The 21,796-nt window shown below is 54.9% G+C and overlaps 1 protein-coding gene across 2 annotated transcripts in view; it reads right to left on the bottom strand.

Moving 5' to 3' along the window:
• ZFAT (zinc finger and AT-hook domain containing) overlaps window positions 1-21,796 on the bottom strand; it is a 95,697-nt gene that overhangs the window by 14,696 nt on the left and 59,205 nt on the right. For both annotated transcript variants that reach the window (XR_008550516.1, XM_037501491.2), the window contains exons 10-12: window positions 20,537-20,710; window positions 9,937-10,025; window positions 706-844 (exon numbers count right to left, since the gene is read on the bottom strand). Coding sequence is in view for 1 of the 2 variants with exons in the window: in XM_037501491.2 (XP_037357388.1) it covers window positions 706-844; window positions 9,937-10,025; window positions 20,537-20,710 (402 nt within the window). In the remaining variant the exon portion in view is untranslated. The remainder of the gene's footprint in view (window positions 1-705; window positions 845-9,936; window positions 10,026-20,536; window positions 20,711-21,796) is intronic.

The raw sequence follows: 21,796 nt of genomic DNA, 5'->3' as shown, positions 1-21,796 counted from the left end.
ACGAAAACAACTGCATTCCCTGTGCGGTGACAGTGCCTGAGCTGAAGCTGCTAAGGGATTATTTACTGAAAAAGGAACCCCCCCCCCAAAAAAAAACCCACAATCTTTTCAATAGTAGAGTTTTTTACCCATCCTCAGGTTAAAAGTTCTAAATGGCTTTTCCTTTTCAGGGTAAATAAGCTGAATAATCAATAAGTCATCAAACGCTGGGTAATCTAAAGCTCACCCATAAACATGCTTACATGGCATCATTGATAACTGTGACGAAAAACAAAATCGGAAACCCCACCATGTTCAGCAACAAGAGCAGGGTTAAAGAAAGTCAGAACTTGCACGTGGTGCTCTGTCACACAAAGCCTTTGGGAGCTGTAATGGGGACAGGACAGCGGAGCCTTGCCCGTCCCTGATGTGAGCGGGAGGGCAGGGACGCCCACTTGTGAAAACGCAGGCACAGAAGAGGGGGTCTCGACACTGACCGATGACGTCACGGGGAGGGGGGATGTGAAGTGTGTGGCCACACAGCACTTCTTGCAATTTAGATTTCAACCTAAATGCAAATATTCTCCCAGCAGTGCAGGTAAATGACCGTGAGCGAGGACAAGGGTCAGGGAGATGGAGACTTTCAGCTGAACGCCCTTGGGTTCGGGCTGACCTGAGCTGCAGCAGCCCCTCCCAGGCTCTGGGCCTGCCGGCCGGGGCACCTACCTTGCTGCAGGAGCGCGTCCGCCACCAGCTCCCCAGTGCCCACGTTGGCGTACTCCTCGTTGGGGTGCTTCCTGTTGTAGTGCCGCTTCAGGGAGCCAGATATGTTGCAGGAGTAGTGGCAGTGGGCGCAGCGGAAAGGCTGTGGGGACACGGGGGAGGCTTAGGGGGTGCTGAGCCCAGGGAGGTCAAGTCCCTCGGAAAGAGCAAGAGGTGCAGCCCCCCAAAACAGCCCCCTTCACTACTGTTCCCTCTGAGCTCCGCCTGCCAGAGAGCTTGCGAGGTGCAGATACGCTCCCTTGGGGCACACCCCCGGGAAAACACTGACCCGGATGTCCAGTGCTGCCTCTGGGGAGTGACCGCGTGACAGCGATGGTGCCAGGTCCCCAATAGGAGGCTACTGTCCTCCTTTCTCTCCTTTCTTTCCTTCCCTTTCAATCCCCCCCACCTCCCCTGCGTCCCCCCCCCTTGTGTTGACAGGGGCTGGTCAGCTCCAGCCCCAAGGACGCTCTGATAGACAGAAAGAGGTCTGACGTGCCACGGCCCCGCCTTTCTAAAGCTAAAATAAAAGCGAAAACGTTTTAAGTGCTTTCATCTCTACGGAAGCCAACAGGGTGAAAGTATCTTTGGGATGTCAGCATTTACGCAGAAACCAAAAGGACAGTGCATGTGCTGTTTTGCAGGCGCTGGGTGGTTGGTGGGCAAAGACGCAGACAAACGAGACCGGCCCGCAAACCGACTGCAGGCCCCACGGCCAACCCCATCCTCCCGCGGCAGCGCAGACGCATTGCCCCAGGAGAGCTTCAGTTTCTTTCTCCCCACCCCGGAGAAGAGCTGCCAGAGCGACAGCAGAGCCCACAATGGCCCAGGTGAGCCCACAGGGGAACCCAGTGCCCGAGCTGCGGGTCTCCACGAGGATCTTCAACTCTGCAACGGTGGAAGGTGCTTCCGGGGGATGCTCTGGCCAATCTCCCCTCCCGGGGAGGCTTCCTTGCGTGGCCTCTGCAGTCTGGTCTCAGCCTCCCTTAGAGGCAGGGAGGCCAACCTTGGCCAGCGGCCCTTCCACTGCCCAACAGCGGGGGGATCAGAAGGATAAGCCTGCCGGGCTCTCCCCTCCATGGGTCTGTGCTGCTGCTCCTTCCGCTATCACAGCCTTTGACGTGAGCCCCACTATGCCCCAGCTTCTCTTTGAGGGACCCTCTCTCCTCAGTAGTGGTAACTGAGTCACCACTGTTTCAAGAAAAACAAGTTCAGACCTTTGGGGTGCTGCCACATCTCTGCTGGGGCGCTCACTGGGCAGCCCGAGGCGGAGGGGGTGCGTGGCCTTCCCCTGCCTTTTGCCAGGCGCCAGGCCTGGCTGCATCATCAACACGGCCAGTCTAGGGCTACTGACCTGCCGCTCCGAGGGGCGCCCTCGCCCACCTGGGGACGCGAGGAGAGAGACTGTTCTCTGAAGACACGCGAGGAGGCGGGCTTAGAGACCAGCAGGACAGCAGCCAGGCCAACTACATCACAGAACTCGGTTTCTGAGCGAGACACAGGACTCAAGGACACCAGCCCTCGAGAAGGAAGTAATTTATGGTGTGCGCTCAGGCCGCCTCTGGCCCGGAGGCAGGACCGCGAGAGAAGCAGGCTGTTCTTCAAACGGAAGGAAGGAAATTGGAGAGGACAGGAAGCCCCGTCTCATATGTGAAGCTGGTTCTGAAAAACCTGATTAGAAGACACCTAACCACGTTAAGGAGAGGCTAATCCGATTGCGCGTGGGCAGCAGGCGCGGCCTGCAGGAGCGTTGCAGACGGGGAGACACCGGTGCCGGCTGGGGACGGAGCGGCGGCCGGGCTGGCTTCTGCTCCCGGCCAGCGGGAGGCGCTCACCCGGAGGAGAGCTTCTGCGGTGCTCTTCTGCGTCTGTCCTGGCCAGTGTGCACCAGGGCGGCCAGGACAGCAGCGCCTCAGGTTTGGCAGCACGTGTGAAAGGCCAGCTGTGAGCGGGGCAGGTGATGAGGCCCAGGAGGCTGAAGGCGCAGGGAGAAAGGAACGACCCACAGGGAGCAGCAGGCACCTCTGGGCTGTGCCTGCTTCGTGTTTTCTTCATAAATGTCGTGTCTACCAGGACTTCTACACGACACTGCACGTTTTAAATGTTAAGTAGATTAAAAAACAAACAAGAAAACTGGTCTCAGGTGGTGAGCTTGACGGTGGCCCAAGAGCACCTCCCTGGGACAGTTGCTGAGTGTCGGCGGCGGACCAAGCCCGGACACTGAGTCCCATGCCCACCAGACGCCCAGGGCCTGGTCTCCGGCCTCCCTGGCGGCCCCTCCTGAGGACAGTGACCCAGACCCTGGCGCTGTGTGTGACAGCAGAGAACCCAACAAAGCCCAAGCCCAGAACATACAAAGAATCTCCGACCACCCCCACCCCCTACACACACACAAGAAAACAACAAAACAGTAGAAAAGCAGCAAAACATATGAACAAAAAGGAGGAGGAAAGAAATCCAGATGGCCAGAGAACACGTGAGGAGGGACTCGACTGCATGGACAGGACGAAAACAGAATGAAACCACACAGAGGCCAGCGCGAGCCCACCGGGCTGGTGAGACGGATGGTCACACCGGAACCGGGACCAAGAGCCTCAGGTGTGCCTGCGCTGGACAGTCTCGTGACCGGCAGGGAGGGACGCAGGTGACCGGCAGGGCACAGCAGCTGGGCTCCAGCGGCAACAGAAGGGAAACAGCCTGACCACGCGGGAAGACTGAGTGGGGCCGGGTCCTGAAAGCCCGGCGGGGGCTCTGCTCTGGCTTCCCGCGTGCAGGGCTGGCAGCAGCCGGGGCTGACCCCAGGCGTGCACGTGGCTTCAAGTGTAGGCCCATGTCTGCTTTACAGTCAGACCAGACATGAATTAAACTTCTTTTCCCTACTCTGCCCTGGGCTCTGTGTGTGGTGCTGGAGAGGACAGTTAAGAACAGAAGAGCCTGCGTCTTAAGCACGCATACGAGGCCGGCTTTGAGAGTGATAGCTGTCTGGGCAGAAATAAGGTGGTGGCTATGGAAAGGAGGCAGCCAGGCCAGCTCAGGGCCAGCGCAGGGCCAGCAAAGTGCTAGGAGGACTCGGCCCCACCCTGAGTGTTTCCCAGGATTCAGACAGGCACGAGTTCCCCGTCTCCCGCTGCAGCGCCTTCCAGGAGACGCTCCCGGTATTCCCCTCGAGAGAGCACAGCACAACCCCCCTTTCCCAGGTCTCACACAGCCCCTCCGTGCAGCTCTGGCCTAGAGCCGACGGGAGCCGACGGGAGCCGGGCACCAGGTGCAAATTAAACAAGAGAGTAAATGTTTGAAAACTGGGGGGCACCACAGATTCAAAACATGGCCTGGCTGAGGCAATTATCCCCTCACAATAAATAACAGCAAATCAATCGCACTAATTGTTCTTCATGCCAGAGCTTAGTGGACTCTTCAGTGGTCTCTGAGTATTGATTTCTCGGTAATCGCTTGCTGTCAAAGATGCAGTATTTCCAGAGGACAGACTGGACACAATTATACAGAACTGTCATTTAGCATACGATAATTTCCATTTTTTTTCCCCGAGAAGTGCTTTGAAAATCTGGACTACACAGAAACGGGGGATGGCACGAGGGCTTTCAGCACAGACATCTCAGTTCAGAACATTTCAGGGGTGTCCGGTCCCCGAGGCCTCCCCTCCTCCGCCTCACACACAGGCACATGCTCAGAGGAAGAGAGAGGCGCAGAGCCAGGAGCTGAGCCCGAGAAGCCGCGCGACGCCACCCACAGAACCCCAGACTCCTGGCTTCTGCCCCGTGGCTCGGTAATTTCCTCGCAACTTGGAGCATGTTCTGGCGGCTGAGTTTATGTCAGTCAGAATTTTGCTTAAAGTCTTTGCTGCGTTTTGACAGCCACGCGTCTAACTGCGTCGCATGAGTCAGGGCAGAGGTGGGGGACACTCCCTGCTTGGCTCCAGGACGCGAAGGTGGACTCGGGCGGCGGGCAGGCAGCCCTGGCGGCAGGGACAGGGACTGCGACCGCCCTAAGGGATGGCTCCTGAGTAGGCACCTCCCTGGGCTGTGGGTCTCGGTTTCTTCATGTACAGTGGGGATCGCAGTACCCACTTTTCAGGGTTCCGGGGGCCAGGCAGACCACATCCAGGGAGCACCTGCTGTCGTGCCTGACGTGGGGCTGTCGTGTCTTCTTCATCCTGACAGACATGGAGCTGAACACTCAGCCTCGTGGTGGAGCTTTCCGACGGAAAGATGAAGCATCTGGGGGTAGCAAGTTTCTGAGGCTCACCTGGAACTGTTTCTAAAAGGTGCTTCTCACCAGGCTGCCGATGCAGGCACGTGCCTCCTTCCGCTTCCTTGCCCACTACGTCCAGACTGGAAAACAGGAGCAAACGGCTTGCACAGCCCCCTCCTGGCCGACCTCCAAACATCACCTCCGTTCAAGTCGGCATCTCAGCCCCTCGGGCTCAGATGTCTGGTGTCTCCCGTATACACGACTCGCTTCTGCTTCACATGGACAAAATCACCAGCCCTGGGGGCCTGTTCCATGATCAGGAACAAAAGGAAGGGTGACACTCACTCCCCATGACTGGCAGACATCAGTCAATCAGATGGGTTTGCCAATTGCTACAGGTTTTAAAAGCTATAGGTTTTACGTGATAGAATATTAAATTCACCTGATTACAACAGGGTTTTTACGTAAGCACAGAGTTGGAATCACTAGTCAGCTGGCTGGGCCTCCCCAGCACACAGCATGTGAACTTCTCACAGCCGTGAACGTGCTTGCGGCTGCTTCCCCTGAGTCCATGGCTTCCCCAGACCAGTGAGCCCGAGGACAGAGGCCGGGTTCTGCCCAAGTCCTGCCCAGCATAGCCCCTGGCACACCAGTGCAGAGAAGGGAACAGAACCAACAGTAAGCTTCCACAGGCTTTGCCTCAAAAATTCAGGTGAACATTCAGTACTTTATTTGCACTTATGCTGTCTCTTAAAACTCTAAATGCTAAATTGTGGGGCCACGTACTCCACCTGTAATACTAAGGAAAAGTTCGTCAAAAGGTAATAAAACCAGCGGTTGAAATATCCCTTCTCAATATTTCTGTGAAAATACTTTAGTTATGTAGATTTTAATTTGACTACGGATTTTCATTTGACTCCTCAAGCTTCAAGCCATACATTTTTGAAGATTTGATTGAGTTTAGGTAAATGTCAAACATAAATTTAACAGTGTCTTTTCAAGATGATGGTCCGGCCAGTTTCCCTTTTGAAACAACACAGCTGAAGGTTAGAGGGCCCAGGAGAGGCCAGTCACCCTCCCCAAGTCAAGGCAGCGGCTGATGGAGCTCGGTGTAGCACGCCCAGCTGGTTCCAGAAATGAAGGATTCTAAGAAGGAGAGGTCAGCATTAAGTCACATGGAACAGTTTCCAAAATGCACAGATTTTGAAAACTGCTGACCTAAGAGTGATTTGTACTTTCTGCAGACTTGCACATTCACCCAAATGTCTGGACGGCTTTCCAGAAGTCTCCTCTCGGTGCAGTCAGCACCTCCCAGAGCAAAGGCCCAAAGTGCAAACTCCCTCTAGCACCTGGGCCCAGAGATATCTCCTGCCTCCGAAGGGCGGGGAGCAGTACAAGAGAAGATGAAGGGAGGAGAGTGTGGATGAGACCCTAGCCAGGGAGTCAGCCTTGGGGCCAGACAGGCCCAACAGTGCAGGCAGCACCACTCAGGAGAGACATTTGCTCTGCTCCAAGAAGGCGGCAGATTTATGAAGAGCTCTGTATGAGAAATGCACCTGGGGAAAGGTACTCTGTGTTAAGTAATATATTTATGGGGTCAGGAACACTTCAAGGAATGTACCACATGAGTGGAATCAGGTGACTATGACTCCCTGAGCAAAGAGAACACATCACAGGCACAAGCACGGAGAAGCTTAACCAAGAGGGGAGGAGAGAGCCTGCTTTGTTCTGTGTCATGCTCCTCTGCCCTGGTGCTTGGGTGCCTCCCTGCTGATCTGACCCTTAGATTCACACACACTGCACAGTTATTTCCAACCAACAGCCCTCACAGCTCCATTTCCTGCATCTGCAAGGGCAGCTGCAGAAGCCGACCTGGCCAGCGGTGCTGCTGAGGCATGCCCCGCACGCATCTGCAATTTTGATAGATCCTGCCAAACAGACCTCCTCAGGGATGCAGCCATTTCACTCCCAAAGACAGCAAATGAGAGGATGGCTCTCTCCTCACAGCTTCAGCGAGCAGTGTGCTGCAGGCTTCTGAATATTTACTAAACTGAGCAGTCAGTCATGGTCTCTTAGTGTGGTTTTACAGGCGGTACAAGGAGGATTCTCAGGACACTGACTCTTCTCTGCACGACACCACAACGCACATCGTCACATGTCTGTGTGCCATGAAGAGTATCTATATGTGTGTTTTCATGAAATGGGACAACACCTATGAAATAATGACAAATAAAAAGTCAGCGCTTGTCACGCCTAATGCTCTCTGGTCCTGTGCTGGACTAGGAGGCTCCTCTAACTCCCAAAGGGAAACATTCTCAGCAAGCCATCTGGCAACTCACGGAGGTCACATTCTCCAACAGAGTCTTATTAGCAGTAAAACTGACATTTTAATCTCCATCAAAAAAAAAAGCAGATTTACAGGATGACCTCAATCCTGACTAAATTCTACAAGAAAAGGACCAAAAGGATTTTCCCAATCTTATTCAGCGAGGACATATTACCTTGATTTTTAAAATAAATATATAAATAAAAACAAGTAATTTAAAAAAGGAATGCAGGAGTTTGTCCTTATCACAGTGTTTCCTGACACAGATTATACCCTGTATATTCTATATCTAGATCTCCAAGAGCAAATTGGTTTCTTCTTGCAAGTCAACCGCAGTAGATGAGTAACGTCTGCCTGTAGTTCTCAGACCTCATCTGGATTCCTGAAACAGACTCCTGAGCTCTCAGTAATGTTTGTTTATGCTGAGGAAGGGGGTGGGAGGAGGCACACGATGTATTTTCTGATTCTGATGAATATTTTCTACCACAGAGTAGATATAAAAGGAAGGAAAAAGAAGTGGGGGTGCAGTGGGCAGACTAACCACCTCCCTTCCCCCAAGATGTCCACCTTCTAATCTCTAGACGCTTGCCTGGCAAAGAGGAACTGAGGTGCCCCGTGGAACTGAGGAGGTGCCTCATCTGTTCTTAAGATGAGGACACACCTGGCTTCTCCAAGTAGACCTGCTATAAGAGGGGGAGAGGAGAGTCACAGAAGGGATGTGTTGAGGGGTGCTCTGAGCCAGCTTTGAAGAGGGAGGGAGAGGTCACGACCCAAGGCATGCAGGTGCCTCTAGAAGCCAGGAAGGGCAAGCCGGGGGACGTTCTCCAGAGCTTCGGAAAAAGACAGCTCAGCCTCACCCCAATTTTAGCTCAGAGGGAGCTGGGGTGGAATTCTGAGCTGCACGACTGAGATAATGAGTGTGCGCTGTTCAGAGGTCACGGCAGTAACCGAGAGCAGGGCAAGAGTAGCTGCTACTGTCAGAGAGGAGGGTGGCTGGCCGGAATCGATTCCATGTCCCACTCAAGTGAGGAACACGACTTAAACTAGTCGTACCAAAGTGAGCCCCCACTGGTGGGCTGGGGGAGGCCGAGGCTTGGTTCCCGCTCAGGCCGCTGGGCAGGGAGGATGCCGACATGCACAGGGAGCCCTGGGCTCGAGGCCGCGACCCCCATCCACTCAGCTGGGTGGCTCCTCCGGAAGCCCCATCCTGGGCGGCCACAACGGGGTGGCAGACACAGCCGAGAACTCCATGTGGGAGTGACGCCTTCCGTCATGCTGCCCCCAGCCCGCTGCCCTCACATAAGCCAACGGTTCCACAAATCTTAGAAAACAATGAGGATTTCAGGGCAGAAAGCCTGTTCAGCTATGTCTCGTTAGGAAACATCCTCACTGAAACCAAGGGTGGCGCGAGAGTCCACTTCTAACCTAGACAGCGAGGGTCGCTGAGCTGGGCCCAAGGCGCTCATGGAACAGGGAAGCTGCTGAGCTCTCCGGAGGTCCTCGGGCTGAGAAAACCAAGTCCCCAGAGAAACTCCTGCGAGCTATGAACTGTGACACGTGCTCTTAGCTCTGACGACACAGCACGTTCTCGGGGGGGGAGCCCCCCACTGAGAGACGGCAAAGCTCCCCTATGAGCCGTGGGGCTCCCCTATGAGCCGTGGGGCTCCCCTGACAAACCCCGTCACATGGACTGCAGGCAGCTCCATCACGGCAGGCGCACGGCCTCGGCTTCCCAGCCCCCTGGCCCCTTTCTGCCACAGCGAGTAACTGAGAAGACCAGTGAGGAAGGCGCAAGCTCTGGCCCCTTCCCAGCCTGGACATCGCCCCTTCCAGCCGAGGGGGTTCGCTCTCGGGCTATTCTGAGCAGACGAGCTATCGATGGAGAACACAGGCTGGGCACCATCGTGATGGCCACTGACCCGAGCACCCGGGCGTGGTGGGGTCCGGCCACTGCCCTGTGTCTCAGGGGACAATGTCACCTCCCGGGTACTGGGGGGCTCGAGGCACGGTGCGGGCAGACAGGCGAGGCTCGAAAGCGCCGCCCGAGGGTGTGACCAGCAGCCCCACACCCACTCCCCACCAAGCACTGCAGGGCCTCGTGCTCCCCCTTCCTCTGCCATCACCACCAATCTTGAGGGTCAAGCTGCCGAGTGCCGAGCTGAACGTGTCCTAAAGCAATTCACTGGACCGCAGCGCCGAGCCGTGGCCAAGCCCACCTCCGTGAAGGAAGCACCAGCGAACCGGGCAAAAGAACTCGGGAAGCGCCATTTCTGCAGCTGCTGCATGGGAACGCGGGGGCTCCGGGAGCGCCACCTTCAGTCTGTATGACAACCTGCCCGTGGCCGGTGCCCCCAAGCAAAGGGGGTGCCCTGCCCCAGCCCAGGTCTGCAGGCACAGCCTCGTCCCCAAGTCCACACTGGGTGATTTTCCGGCAAGCTCAGGGCTATCCCTAGCCTGCATCCCTCACACCCCCAGCCTTGGTTTCCAAGGCACAGAGGATGCAGCACTTGTGCACACAGAGCCCGGCAGCAAGCAGGCCTGAGGCGCTTGGGCCCGCTGAGGGGATGCCCATAGAGTAAGGGAGGGATGCCTCTCCCTGCCGGCTGAAGAGGAGGACTTCACCGGCTCAGCCCAGCCCCTGGCCTCGCAGGGGCCCCTACCTTGAAGGAGGTGTGCTGCTCCATGTGCCGCAGCAGCTGGGGCTTCTGGGCCGCCGTGTAGTCACACACCGTGCACTTGAACTGCTTCCCTGTGGGGAGGGAGGGGAGACGTGAGCGTTGCAGTTGCCTGAGGGTGACCAAAAGGCCCAGGTCAAGTACCCCAAAGGACCTCTTGCATCCCGGGCTCCCGAGTCGCAGAGGGGAGCAGCCCGTGGGTGGAGCAGGCAGGGCCTGCTGTCAGTGAGGACTGACACATAACACGGAGCAGGTTCCTGAGAAAGAGCGAGGGTGTCCAGGCACCTATAGCAAAGAGCTCCAGGAAGGGGATGTGGCACAGGCCAAGCTGGGTGGGCAAGGCAGAAGCAGGTCTTGCTTCCAGGCCCTGAGGTAGGAGGTGTGGAGAGAGCTGGCTCTGGAGGGGCTGCAGAGCCAGGGCATCAGGGCCGCAGCTGCTCCCTGAGGGCGTTAGCCCAGAGCCAGAAGGACCCACAGAAGGCCGTGCGGGCGAGGGCAAGGCAGGGTGTGCCAGCGTTTCGCTCTCATTGGAGGGTAAAAGGCAGACCCCGGGGATGCTAGAAAGAAAACTAGAGAAATGCAAAGCACCGTTCTTTGAAGAGGACTAATGCTTTAGGATTACGCAAATATTCAAAAACAGGATGAACAGGCACACATGCAAAATCCAATTAATGGCTATATAGGGCACACAACACTTTCATCCTGATCAGTGTAAGTAAAACCTCAGTCCGTCACAGTACAAACCCATGCAGCATAAACATAAACACGGCCTGCGTCTCACCACGCGTGGCTGTCCACCCCGCAGCCGCAGCGGAGGAGCCTCCCGGGCACCTGGCCACACACTCCTGCTCTTCCCGGGCCTCACACTCCGCTCCTTCTCTGGGTGCAAAGCTGCCCGCTCTGCAGCCCCCAGTTCTCCCGCCCCTGCCCTGACAATGCCAATGAAGACTGGCATCTGGACATTCTTCACTGTACCTCCAAACTCCAGTCGGAGTCCAGCATGTCCCGTGGCTGGACTAAGTGCCCGCCCCTCCACGGCTCCCACACACAGCCCACGCTGCTGCCCCGGCCGGGACTCCGCAGCGCTGCCGCCATCACCAGCCCTAAGATGGGGGCTGCCCCCAGCTGCCCACGGGCAGCCCCATGCCCTTCTCCTCTGACACCGGATGCAGGAACACAGTGCACGTGCCCTGCGCGTTTTCTCAAACTGCAAGAAACCAAGGGAGATGCTGTGCATCTGACGTAACACACTCACTGGGCACAGCCAAAGGACATAACAGTGTAACACGTCACTGCAACAACCGTACCCGTGACACCCAGCATTGGACCCCACGTTCCAGATTTTACTCATCTCGCAAATCAGGGTCTCTTTCTGGCCCTATCCGGCTCCCTGGAGGGAGCCTGGCTCTGCTCCTCAATATGCAGGGGCCGCTGGAGACGTGGGCGGGGCACTCTTGCCCACCAGAGATGGGCTCAGACGTGGGTGGCAGGAAAAACCGTCCCCTGACAGACAGGGGTATAGGCAGGGGCCCATTAGATTTATTCGTGGATAAAAACAGTTATACTATCATATTAATTATAATACATGGAAATATTACTTAGATAAGTCTATTTTAAAATTACAATATTACCTTTAAGCCTACTTACACCTTAACCACATGTAACACAGGCATCGCCATGTAAAGGAAAGGTGCCATGTTCCTGCCCCACCAAGTGAGGGGCGGAGCTGAGCGCTGAGGCGAAGCCGTGTGACAGGGGAGGCAGGTGGGCTCAGAACACATGATGGGTGACTTAAAACCCATGATGGGTGTTTTACTGCAAAACACTACCCTTTCCTCTCTCTGTGCGCGCCGATTCTATTAAGGTTCTCTGACACACACACAAATACGCTCTGTCTCTGGGCGCGCAGCACAAGTTCTCCACGGAACCCCTCGGCCTGCCTGCTAACAGCAATGATGTCCTGACTTCAGCAGAACATGAAGCAAGATCGAAAGAGAATTTTTTTTTTAATTAATTGATTTTCTTAGACCATCGGACTGTGGGCCCGCTTGAAAGGCTGGGGTGTTGCACCCCACAGGCTGCTGCACACAGGCCAGAAGGAAGGGCTTTCAACACAGAACTGCACATGAAATCAGTGGATCCCGAACTTGCAGGTTCAAAAGAGTTCCATCTTCTACAAGGCCACCCCGCCTGACCAGGGGCCCGGGGTTTGTGGGTGCTCTTCCAAACGAGGCATCTGTGCATCTTTGTCCCTCTTCTTCATAGTAGCCAAATCTCGTGAACACGGGAGTGGTCATTCCTAGTCTGTGGGGGTAGGATTTAGCTTTCGTAAACAGCCAGAAGTCATTTTGGCCGAGTCTCACCACTCAGATGGACAACAGAAAGCTGAGCCTTCCCATGTTCTGGAGAGACGCTCTTGAGGAAAGCAAACACCCTGAGCTCACTGCAAAAGCACTGCAGCGAAGAGGAAAACCAGGCTCACTGCAGGAACACAGGCCTCTGGCTACGACTCCAGAAGGCAGCGTCTGTTCCTGTGGAACTCTTCTCACTCGACCCAGAGGCCCCGGTGTCAGTCACCAGACACAGGCAGCGTGTACCGCATGCACCGCCATGTGTCGCAGTCAGAGAAGCAGCACCAGGCAGTGGTGCCCAAGTCGCGGCAGCCTCTCCTTGAGGACAGGAGTGGGGCCGCAGGGGAGGGGGCGCGGCCACAAGGGCCTCCATGTCCATGCAGGTGAGGGGGTGGCTAACACAGGGGCTTCCTCTGAGATAGCCTGTTGAGCCACACAGGTACCAACCCTGCACTGTGCGTGTATGCGGCACTTTAATTTTTTAAAGGTAACAAAATATAAAAAAACACAAGAACAACACAGGCTACCTTCCCCTGAGGCCCTTGGGAACTGGCATTAAATTAGCTCAGGAGAGACAAGAAGTTCCTGCAAACAGGTCTGGGGGCTGCCTGAGGGCCGGGGCAGTGCAGGCGGCTGCTGCAGGGCGAAGGTGAGTACCCAGGCAGCCCCTGCCCCCGTGATGGCCAGGAAGGCACCTTTCGGAGGCAGGCCGGCTAGAGGGGCCCACGGCAGACGTGACAGCCTGCTCCGAAACTCACCCCTCACTTCTGTCCGCCATAAATATGGGGGTTCTGGTACAACTCCCCTTCCAAAGTGGGAGAGCGGGGGAGACGTGTCCTCTCACACTGCTTCTGTTCACCCCTCAGAAGGCTGGTCATGTCTCCCGAAAGCTGGCTCTGTTTTCAAGTTTTCCTGGAAGTAGTGTGTTTCTGTGGGAAAGGTGACTTGCAGCCAGCATTTCAGGGACAGCTGACCGCTGAGCCTTGGGGCACAGGCCGGACCTGGCACTGGGGCGGTGACTGAGTTCAAGGCCACCAAGCAGTAGGGCACAGGGCCCGGCGGGGGCCCAGGGAGTCGGGAGGGGGAAGATGGGCATGAGGAAATTCTGATCATGCTGCCTTGGGTTAGACAAAGGCAGGGAGCCAGACCTAAGGGCCCAGGGACTGCTGTTCCGAGGAATGAAGACGCAGCGGCAGGCGGAGACCCCCATGTTCAGGGGGGGCCATCTCCACTAGAGGGGCGCAGCAGCCACTCCTCACTTGCTGGCAGCTGCGGGGGCTCAGCGAACCCCCAGCCAGCAAGTAGCACTGAGAAAACAGACAGCACCTGCCGGCCCCCTGTACCTCCTACAACACGCGCCTCTGCCTGATGAGGGTCCCTGAGGACGTTTCCAGCTGCTGAGTTCCTTTAAATATAGCCCTCGATAAAACGAAGGCGGCTGGAGCGGCAGAGAGGTCTCAGACCATGATGTGCAAATACAACCATCCCCTTCATGCTCAGCATTTGGTTTCCACCAGAACACAAAGGAAGGCAGCAATGGAAAATTCCTTCTGATTTAAGGCAACGGGCTTGAAATACCTGTTAAATCACCTCCGTCCTGCCGCGTCAGACTGTGTGTACCTCCAACTTGAAGGCGCGCTGAAACACTTGGAGAAGGAAATCTGCATAAATCTAAACATCACTAGTAATAATACCTAGAGGCAGAGAAGTGAAAATGTCTTGTGACTATTTATCCAGTCTTACTGAAAAGGTGGCATTTTGCATAAGTAAATTTTTCAGAAAACTGACTTTACCCTTTTCAACCGTGATACCCTATAAATATTAACCGGTGCATGGCGCCTTCCTAATGAGAGGCGACTGGGAGAAGAGCAAGTTGATCTCGCCTAAATGACGCCGAAGACGTAGATTAGTAACTACAAACATCCATCCTGACGCCGTGTGGCTGAGATGACGGTGTGAGAAGCCTGACGACCAGCAGAATAAGCACTTGCACCCGATGCTCAGAATCAAGGGTCCACTCAGGGTGGCCCCAATTCCCTGCCCTCAGCCACTGTGGTGGCTGGTTACAACCTCCAGAGACCTGCCCAGGCCTCACCCCCAGAACCTGGAAATGCTGCTTTATGTGGCAAAAGGCATTTTGGAGATGTGAACAAGAATGTGGGGGACGGCCTCCTTGATGGCGCAGCGGGTTGAGCACAGCGCTGTGAAGCTGTCTGCAGCCTCTGCAGTGCGGGTTCAATCCCGGCCGGCTGCGGAGATAACCCCATGGCGCAGCAGACCTCTCCTGCCTCGCCTGCTGCTCCCCTCAACAGTGTATTTCGCTCTGTCTGCCTGTTCTGTTCCCCGCTCTGTCTCTGGTGAATCCTCTCACCCTCCTGCATATCTGGCCTATACCCCTGTCTTGTATAAATAAATCTTTAAAAAAAAAAGAATCTGGGGGACGCTAGCCCCAGGGGGATGCAGGTGGGCTGGGTGAAAAGGCAAGGTCTTTAGGGAGTGGCAGCAGGGCCGAGTTGGAGGAGACGCAGGAGTGGAAGCAAAGGGACAGGAGAGACTAGATGCAGCTGTGCTGCTGGCATGGCTGCTAACAGGCGGGCCCACATGCCAAAGGTCTCAGGCAGGCTCTGCATGCTGGAAAGGCTAGGCAACATGTGCTCCCCCAGAATCTCCGGGACTGAAGTTCTGCTGGGCCCTGGTGCCCAAGCTCTCCAGAGCTCACACAGAATGTGTCACTAAGCTGTGGGGGGAATGTCGCAGCAAGCCTGGGAAGCTAACCCACCCGTGACACAAAAGGGGGAACAGAGCGCTCATTCAAGGTTGCACAGGCAGGAAGGCATTCCAACCTGGAGAGCCCTGGGACTCCCCCGTTCTGCTCACAGCCTCTCTCGTAGCCTGGCATGCCAGGCCTGCCACCTGGGAGGAGAGAGGCACCCCAGGGAGCAGGCAGGCGTTCTGCAAACTCGTTTGCAGAGCACATGCCCTCAGGGCTGGCTCCGCGGTGACTGGTGCCATGGCAGATCAGCCCCAAAACAGCTACAGCAATAAAGATACAGTTTGAGAAATCTCAGTACTTTAAAGCCTGAACTTCAAGCGACTGCAGACTTAGAGACTGATGATTCCCTGTGATTAGTATATCAGTTTCGATACAAGGAAGACTGGATCGGCAAGGGACATGGAAGGAGCAGAAGGCAGCACAGTGGATCTTGTGGTTTATAAAAACGTGAGAAAAGTGTTTCAAGTAACCTCAACAGGGTGCACATATAAAATGGCACCCCGGGGCCTCCCCGGTGGCGCAGCAGTTGAGCGCTGGGTTGTGAAGCTGCCTGCGGCCTCTGCGGCGCCGGTTCGATCCCCGGCTGCTCCCCGGCCACCGGAGGAGGGTCCCACATGGCGCGCAGACCTCTCCTGCCGCCCGCGGCTCCCCTCAGCAGTGTCCTTCAGTCCTTCTGCCTGCTCTGCTCCCCGCTCTGGCTCTGGGGATCCTCTCACCCTCCCGCGCTTCTGACTGTACCCAGTGCATGTATAAACAAAAAACACACAAATAAATAAATAAATAAATAAAGCATTCCTCTATTAAAAAAAAAAAATAATAATAATAAAATGGCACCCCGGCCCTGGAATCAGCCCTATCGCACCCTCTGCCAGACACCGCCTTCATGGAGAAGCTGCAGACTCTTAACCGCATTCTGCAGCTGCCTCCACGCCCACCCCGCCCCACGGCCTTTGATCCAGGGGGTTGCTGGAGGGACAAGGACATCGAGGAGAGATCAGGCTTGTGAAGCCAGTGAACTTGAAAGGCCAACCAGGAGGGCGGCTCAGGGGCGCTTTCCGGAGCTCCCTGGCTGCAGGCGTGTGCCTGCTGAAGTGAAGAGCCGGGTGAGTGTGCTCCTCCCTCCCGGAGGGACTTCACTTTGCAGAGGGAAAGAGCTCAGGTCTCCCTCTCCAGAATATTTCAAGGTACAGCCGTGGATCTGTTATAAGCTGCAGCCGTGAGGGATACAAGGAACTTCCTCCTCTCAGACCTGATTTCCACACTCAGTCTCCACTTGTCTAATTACAACCCAGACAAGAGTGCTTGAAGCTTGGATAATTTCTCTTTGTAAATTTTACCAGAAAACTTCTTAACTCAAGTATGTCAGAGTAGGCTGAGTTGGGGGTGGGTGGGGAACCCAAAGGAATTAACACTGAACTTGAAAGCGCTTCCTTTCTGGTATTTCGAGGAGTCTTGTTTGGTTATATAACCCAGAGGCAGAGGCTGTGGGGCCTGTAACGCCCCCTGCCTCAGTGGGCAGGCTCCTGCACAGGCCTCTCAACGGCACATCGTGTCCAGACGCCCTTGAAGTCAAAGGGGCGTGGGGGGGGGTGGCACTGTTTCTGCAATAAACCCTCACGCCTGGTGGCAGACATGCCAAGGGTTTAATCGGGTCCCTTTCAGATCAATACAGACATCGAGTGGCAAACGGTTTCTACACCACCTTCGCCCAGACTGACCTAGCCCCTCTGAGGTGCAATAATGAGGTCCTTTGGGAAAGAGGAAAGAATAAACAGGGCTACGTCCCTTTAAAAAGGCTCACAGATGTGAAAAATGAGATTCGTAAGCGGCTAAAGGAGAGGGTAATTACTCAATCCCTTTTCACTTCATTAGAGACACCCGGTGCTCTGTGACGCCTCACTCACAGGCATCCGACCCTGCCCTGCGGAGCTGAGGGAGCTGGGATGTGGGGGCCCCCCCCCCCGCACGGCAGGCACTTGGCCGGTCTCCAGCGCAGCCCATCCACAGACAGCCCAGTGCGGCGGGGTGAGGCTTCTGTCACTTCACCCTCAGGGACTCAGGCCGGGGTGTGATTATCCCCAGTTTACTGACGAGGAAATGGAGGCTGAGTGCACGCGGCAGTGACAGCCCTCCCTGCTCTGTGCCGCACACAGGCCCGCTCCGCGGGCGACCTACTGAATTACTCTTGATACAGTAAATACCCTTGAAAGCAAATCAGGGCAGGCAAGCCTTAATGCAACATCTGCTTCTCAATAAAAGTGAATAATATGTGGGCCTCCCTGGTGGCTCAGGCGGTTGAGCGCTGCACTGTGAAGCTGTCCGCAGCCTCTGCAGCACTGGTTCGATCCCGGCCTGCCGGCGAGGTCCCACATGGTGCAGCAGACCTCTCTTGTTGCGCCCGCTGCTCTCCTCAGCAATGTATTTCGTCAGTCTGGCTGTTCTGTTCTCGGCTCTGTCTCTGGTGAATCCTCTCACCCTCCCGTGCCTCTGGCCTGTACCCCGGTTCTTGTATAAATAAATAAATCTTTAAAAAAAAAAGTGAATAATATGGTTACAGGCAAGAGCCCAAGACTCATTGAGGCCAGATGCTCTTCATAACCTAACCAAACAGCTCCAAGCTTTATCCAAAGGAATAATCATTAACTGAGGGAAAACTACGATGTACATTAAAAAAATGAGAAAAAAAGGAGTAATATGTGTATGTATAGTTATTAAAGTAGTATCTTACAAAAGGCTGCACCAGAACAAAAATCACTGAAACAGAGCAAACTCAGAATGGCCCAACATCTTGAGAAATTCTAGCACTTTAAAATGAAATTAAAAACATTGATTTCTCTATAAATATGCTGTCAACTGATAATTGTTTAGGAACAAAGTAAGATTCCTCCTACACACCATACGTCAATATAAATTTCAAGATTATTAAATGTCAGAAATGTTATAAAACCATAAAATAAAACTTGAGGAAAAGAATTTTCCCCTAAGATGGGAAAAGTTGCTTTTATTATAGAGAAATCACAGAGGGAAAAAAAATCATAAAGGGAAAGATTGATAAATTTAAATATGCCAAGCTATTTAACTTCTGCCTATAAAAAGATACCATAAACAAAATATAAATGCAAATGGCAAGTTGGCAATAAATATTTACCAAATGTGACAAAATCTTGAGATCCAAGAAGCTTTCAGACATCAACAAAATAATGAGCACTCCTAAAATCAGGTAAGGGATGGAACAGACTTTTTTCAAAGCTTTGTCAGTCAGGACCCAGGGCCGTGACCCAGGCCCCCATCAGGGTGGCCTTGGAAACGGGAGACTCTGCTGTGTCACCAGAGACAACAGATATGTCCCAGCAGCCTGGGAAGGCCTGGTGCTCTCGGGGGAGGGTCAGACTAGGGCACACACCCGGTCGCTCCCTGACTTCAGGGATTTCCGCAGTTGACTCTTCAGACCGCAGAGCATTAAGGCTAGAAGAGACCCAGGGAGAGCTAGTCTCACATCAGCACAACAAGGACGAGGCCACCCAGGCAGCCGTCTCCTTGTCGCACCTGATGGCCGAGGTCCTCAGTCCCAGACTGCTGAGCATCTGGAAATAAGACTTTACAAACACTGCGCCCTCCCAAATGCATCGGGGACAAAGTGAAGAGAAACAGGCTAATCTCCCATGTCTCACTGCAAAGTGCTCCACAAGGCCTGCGAGGGCTGTCACCGGACCACAGCACATCACTGCCCATCTGCATTCCTTTCCTCCGGAATCGCTCAGAGAAGCAAGTGAGGTGGCAGACAGAAGAGGTGGGTGTGGCACTGTGAACCCCTCCTCACACGGACCCTATCCATCCCTCCACATCCACAGTTGGTCTGTGGGCTCCTTGTTAGACACGCCCCAACTCCTCCAGGTCTTTCAGCGTGGAGCCCGCGTCTCAGAGCCTGGCTTGAGGACATCACACCTTTCCTATGTGGGTCCTCTTGCCCCTGCCACCATGGCCCGGGGGACAGTCCAGACCTCCATGGCTCTGGAGACAGCCACTGGCACTATATTCATTAGAGATTTCAGTGAATAATGTGCTACCACATTAAGAACTATCGGTAAGGGGCCTCCCCCGGTGGCGCAGCGGTTGAGCGCTGGGTTGCGAGGCTGCCCGCAGCCTCTGCAGCGCCAGTTCAATCCCCGGCCACCAGCGAGGGTCCCACAAAAAAAAAAAAAAAAAATACCGGTAAGGCTCATCATTTGTGGAGGTGTAGAATTCATAATACGAATTCTTGACTTAATGCTTTCATTACTCAGAATATAACTATTTTACTGTCGTTATATTTTTAACTGTTCTGATTACGGAATTTTTAATTTATGGCACACTACATAATTTTGAATCGCTATAGCTCTGGCTTTTGTTCAGCCTTAGGCAAGTCCCAGATCCTCAACTCTGAGGCGCCCCAGCTGGGCGGTCAGCCTCTCCACTGAATCTCCTGAGTTAAACCAAATTTGTGCCCCAGACTGACCAGTGCATATACAACAGATCAATTCCCCAGAACATTCTAATAATAAAAGCAGGCCTGATGGTTCTATCTCCCTCTTGGCTCAGAAATAAAAGGCCATTGTTGCAATCACTATGGCTTTTACAGTGAGCTCCAGTATGTGGACATCCAGTATGAGTTGTGCAAGAACAACAATGTATTTATGACTATGGTTTATTACTCTTGCTACATGGAAAACTCACAAGTCATTCACGCAACTGACACTTTGAAGGAGAATGCAAATGTAAAGGCCTTTTGAGGCTTAGGGCCTGCCCCCCTAAAGCAATTCTGCTACTTTTCCTCTATGGCACCCCATGCAGGAAGGCTTTCTAGCCACAGGGACCACCACCCACCCTGACTTACAGCCTCCCCGGTGCTGGGCGCTCGTCCCTCATCATGCTTACCTCCACCACAGCTGCCCACTGGTCAGACTCCTGGACGGCAGAGGGGCCCTAGAACCTACCTTTACAGTGGCACATAATGAGAGCTTGTACTAGGTGAATGAATAGAATGAGAAAGCCACTTAAATATACTCCATCAAGGTCAAGTCTGCCCAAATACTGTGTGCACTTGAAGCTAAGCTCCACTTTGGACTGAATACTCAGGACACCCTGAGTCACTGGGACGGAAGGTGCATCCACCGGGAACAAGGGCTCAGCTGGGGGTGGTGGCTGAAGAGGACGTGAGGTTCACGGTCGAGGCCTCCTGGAGAGGCCTCTTTCCCTGAGTCATGTCTCCCCCAAGCCCACCCCCAACTCACACACACACACTCACACGTGCACCCGGTGTTAACAGGCATGAGCTCGGAGTAGCAAGCCATGGGAGAGGTATGGCCGTGCCTTCTCAGAAGGCAGACACGCAGACATGCAGTTTCCTCCAGACCTGCGAGGCCTGCGACAAGGCGCAGGCAGAGAGGAAGGGGCTAGCGGCCGGCCCGGAGCCTGCACTCACCGTCGGCAGTGTGGAGGAGCTTGTGGCTTTTCAACGTGCCTTTGGATTTGAATTTCTTGCCACACATGTCGCACAGGTGGGTTTTCTCAGTGCTGTGACGGTTCATGTGAGCCTTGAGGTTGCTCTTGCTGCGGGTCGCGTACTCACAGAGAGAGCACTTGAAAGGTTTCACACCTGCCGACAATGGGAGGGCAAAGAGGTGCACGCACAGTTGTTGTGGCTGTCTCCACACCCACACCCTCTCTGTGTCAAGCAAGGGTGGCCCCAAGGCGCGGGGCAGTTCCCATGACACCCATCACCCCCACTGATCCCTCGACTGGATGCCCTTCCCAGCCGGGTACCAGGCACCTCCTGCCGCAGCTTCCCTGCCCTCCCCAGGGGCTTCCCTGGATGGTCCCGCACCCCATGACTCCACTCGCTGGGCATCCCCAGCACACTGCCGTGAGCCCCTCGCTGTCTCCCCACAGACAGGGAGTCCTGCGGGCACAAACTTGTGCTGCTTAGACAGCGGACGTTCTTTAAATCCACGGAATTAAATAAACGGAATCAAATTAAAAGAACTAAGGGCCTCTGCAAAAGCCAACAGCACCAGGCCCCCAAGTCAGATGTGGAGCAGAATATTTCAGCAGCAGTTGTTACTGTCGGCTGACAGCTCGCTCCCTCCCCTCTGCCAGCAGCCGTGAGAAGCCCAGGAGCAAAGGCTGAGGTGGACCTGAGCAGAGGAGCCCGGCGCTGCCCTGCTGCCAGGGGAAGAGCAGGCAGGGCGGCCACCACCAGCCGCGTCATGCCACCGGGGCCGAGCCCGGACACGAGGTGGGCAAACACGCAGGGTGAGGCCAGCATTTCCACCCTTGACCTCTCCCACCCAGACGCTGCAGTGGGGAGACCGAGGCTTTAACACGGGGCACAGGCGCTGGTGGATGAGAAGGCCGCTCCCTCCGTGGCTCGCCCTGGCTCCCGCGCTGTCAGTCCCACTACTCACTGACCCTGCAGTCTCCCTTCCTGACACTGCTTCCCGGTCGCCTAAAATGGGCCATTCCTATCTCATATGGCAGAAAATACTTAGCCCCTCACCCCCTCTTGGAGCCACCATGGTTCCCGGCTGCAGCATGGCAGGCTAAGCCCAACCGCTTAGCTTCCCGAGCTGGCCCCACGGCGCCAAGCCTCAGGCCCAAGAGGGCCACAGCCTCTCAGGCTAGGGGAGAAGCAGGCATCTGCTCTCTGCAAGAGGAACCCGACTCCACCTCCCCATGGTCCTAG

The sequence above is a fragment of the Talpa occidentalis genome, unplaced genomic scaffold, assembly GCF_014898055.3.
Source record: "Talpa occidentalis isolate TD23 unplaced genomic scaffold, MPIMG_talOcc4v2.1, whole genome shotgun sequence".
In the NCBI taxonomy this organism is placed as follows: Eukaryota; Metazoa; Chordata; class Mammalia; order Eulipotyphla; family Talpidae; genus Talpa; species Talpa occidentalis.
The sequence above is the reverse complement of the archived record's forward strand: the minus strand, read 5'-3'. Positions and strand labels throughout refer to the sequence as shown.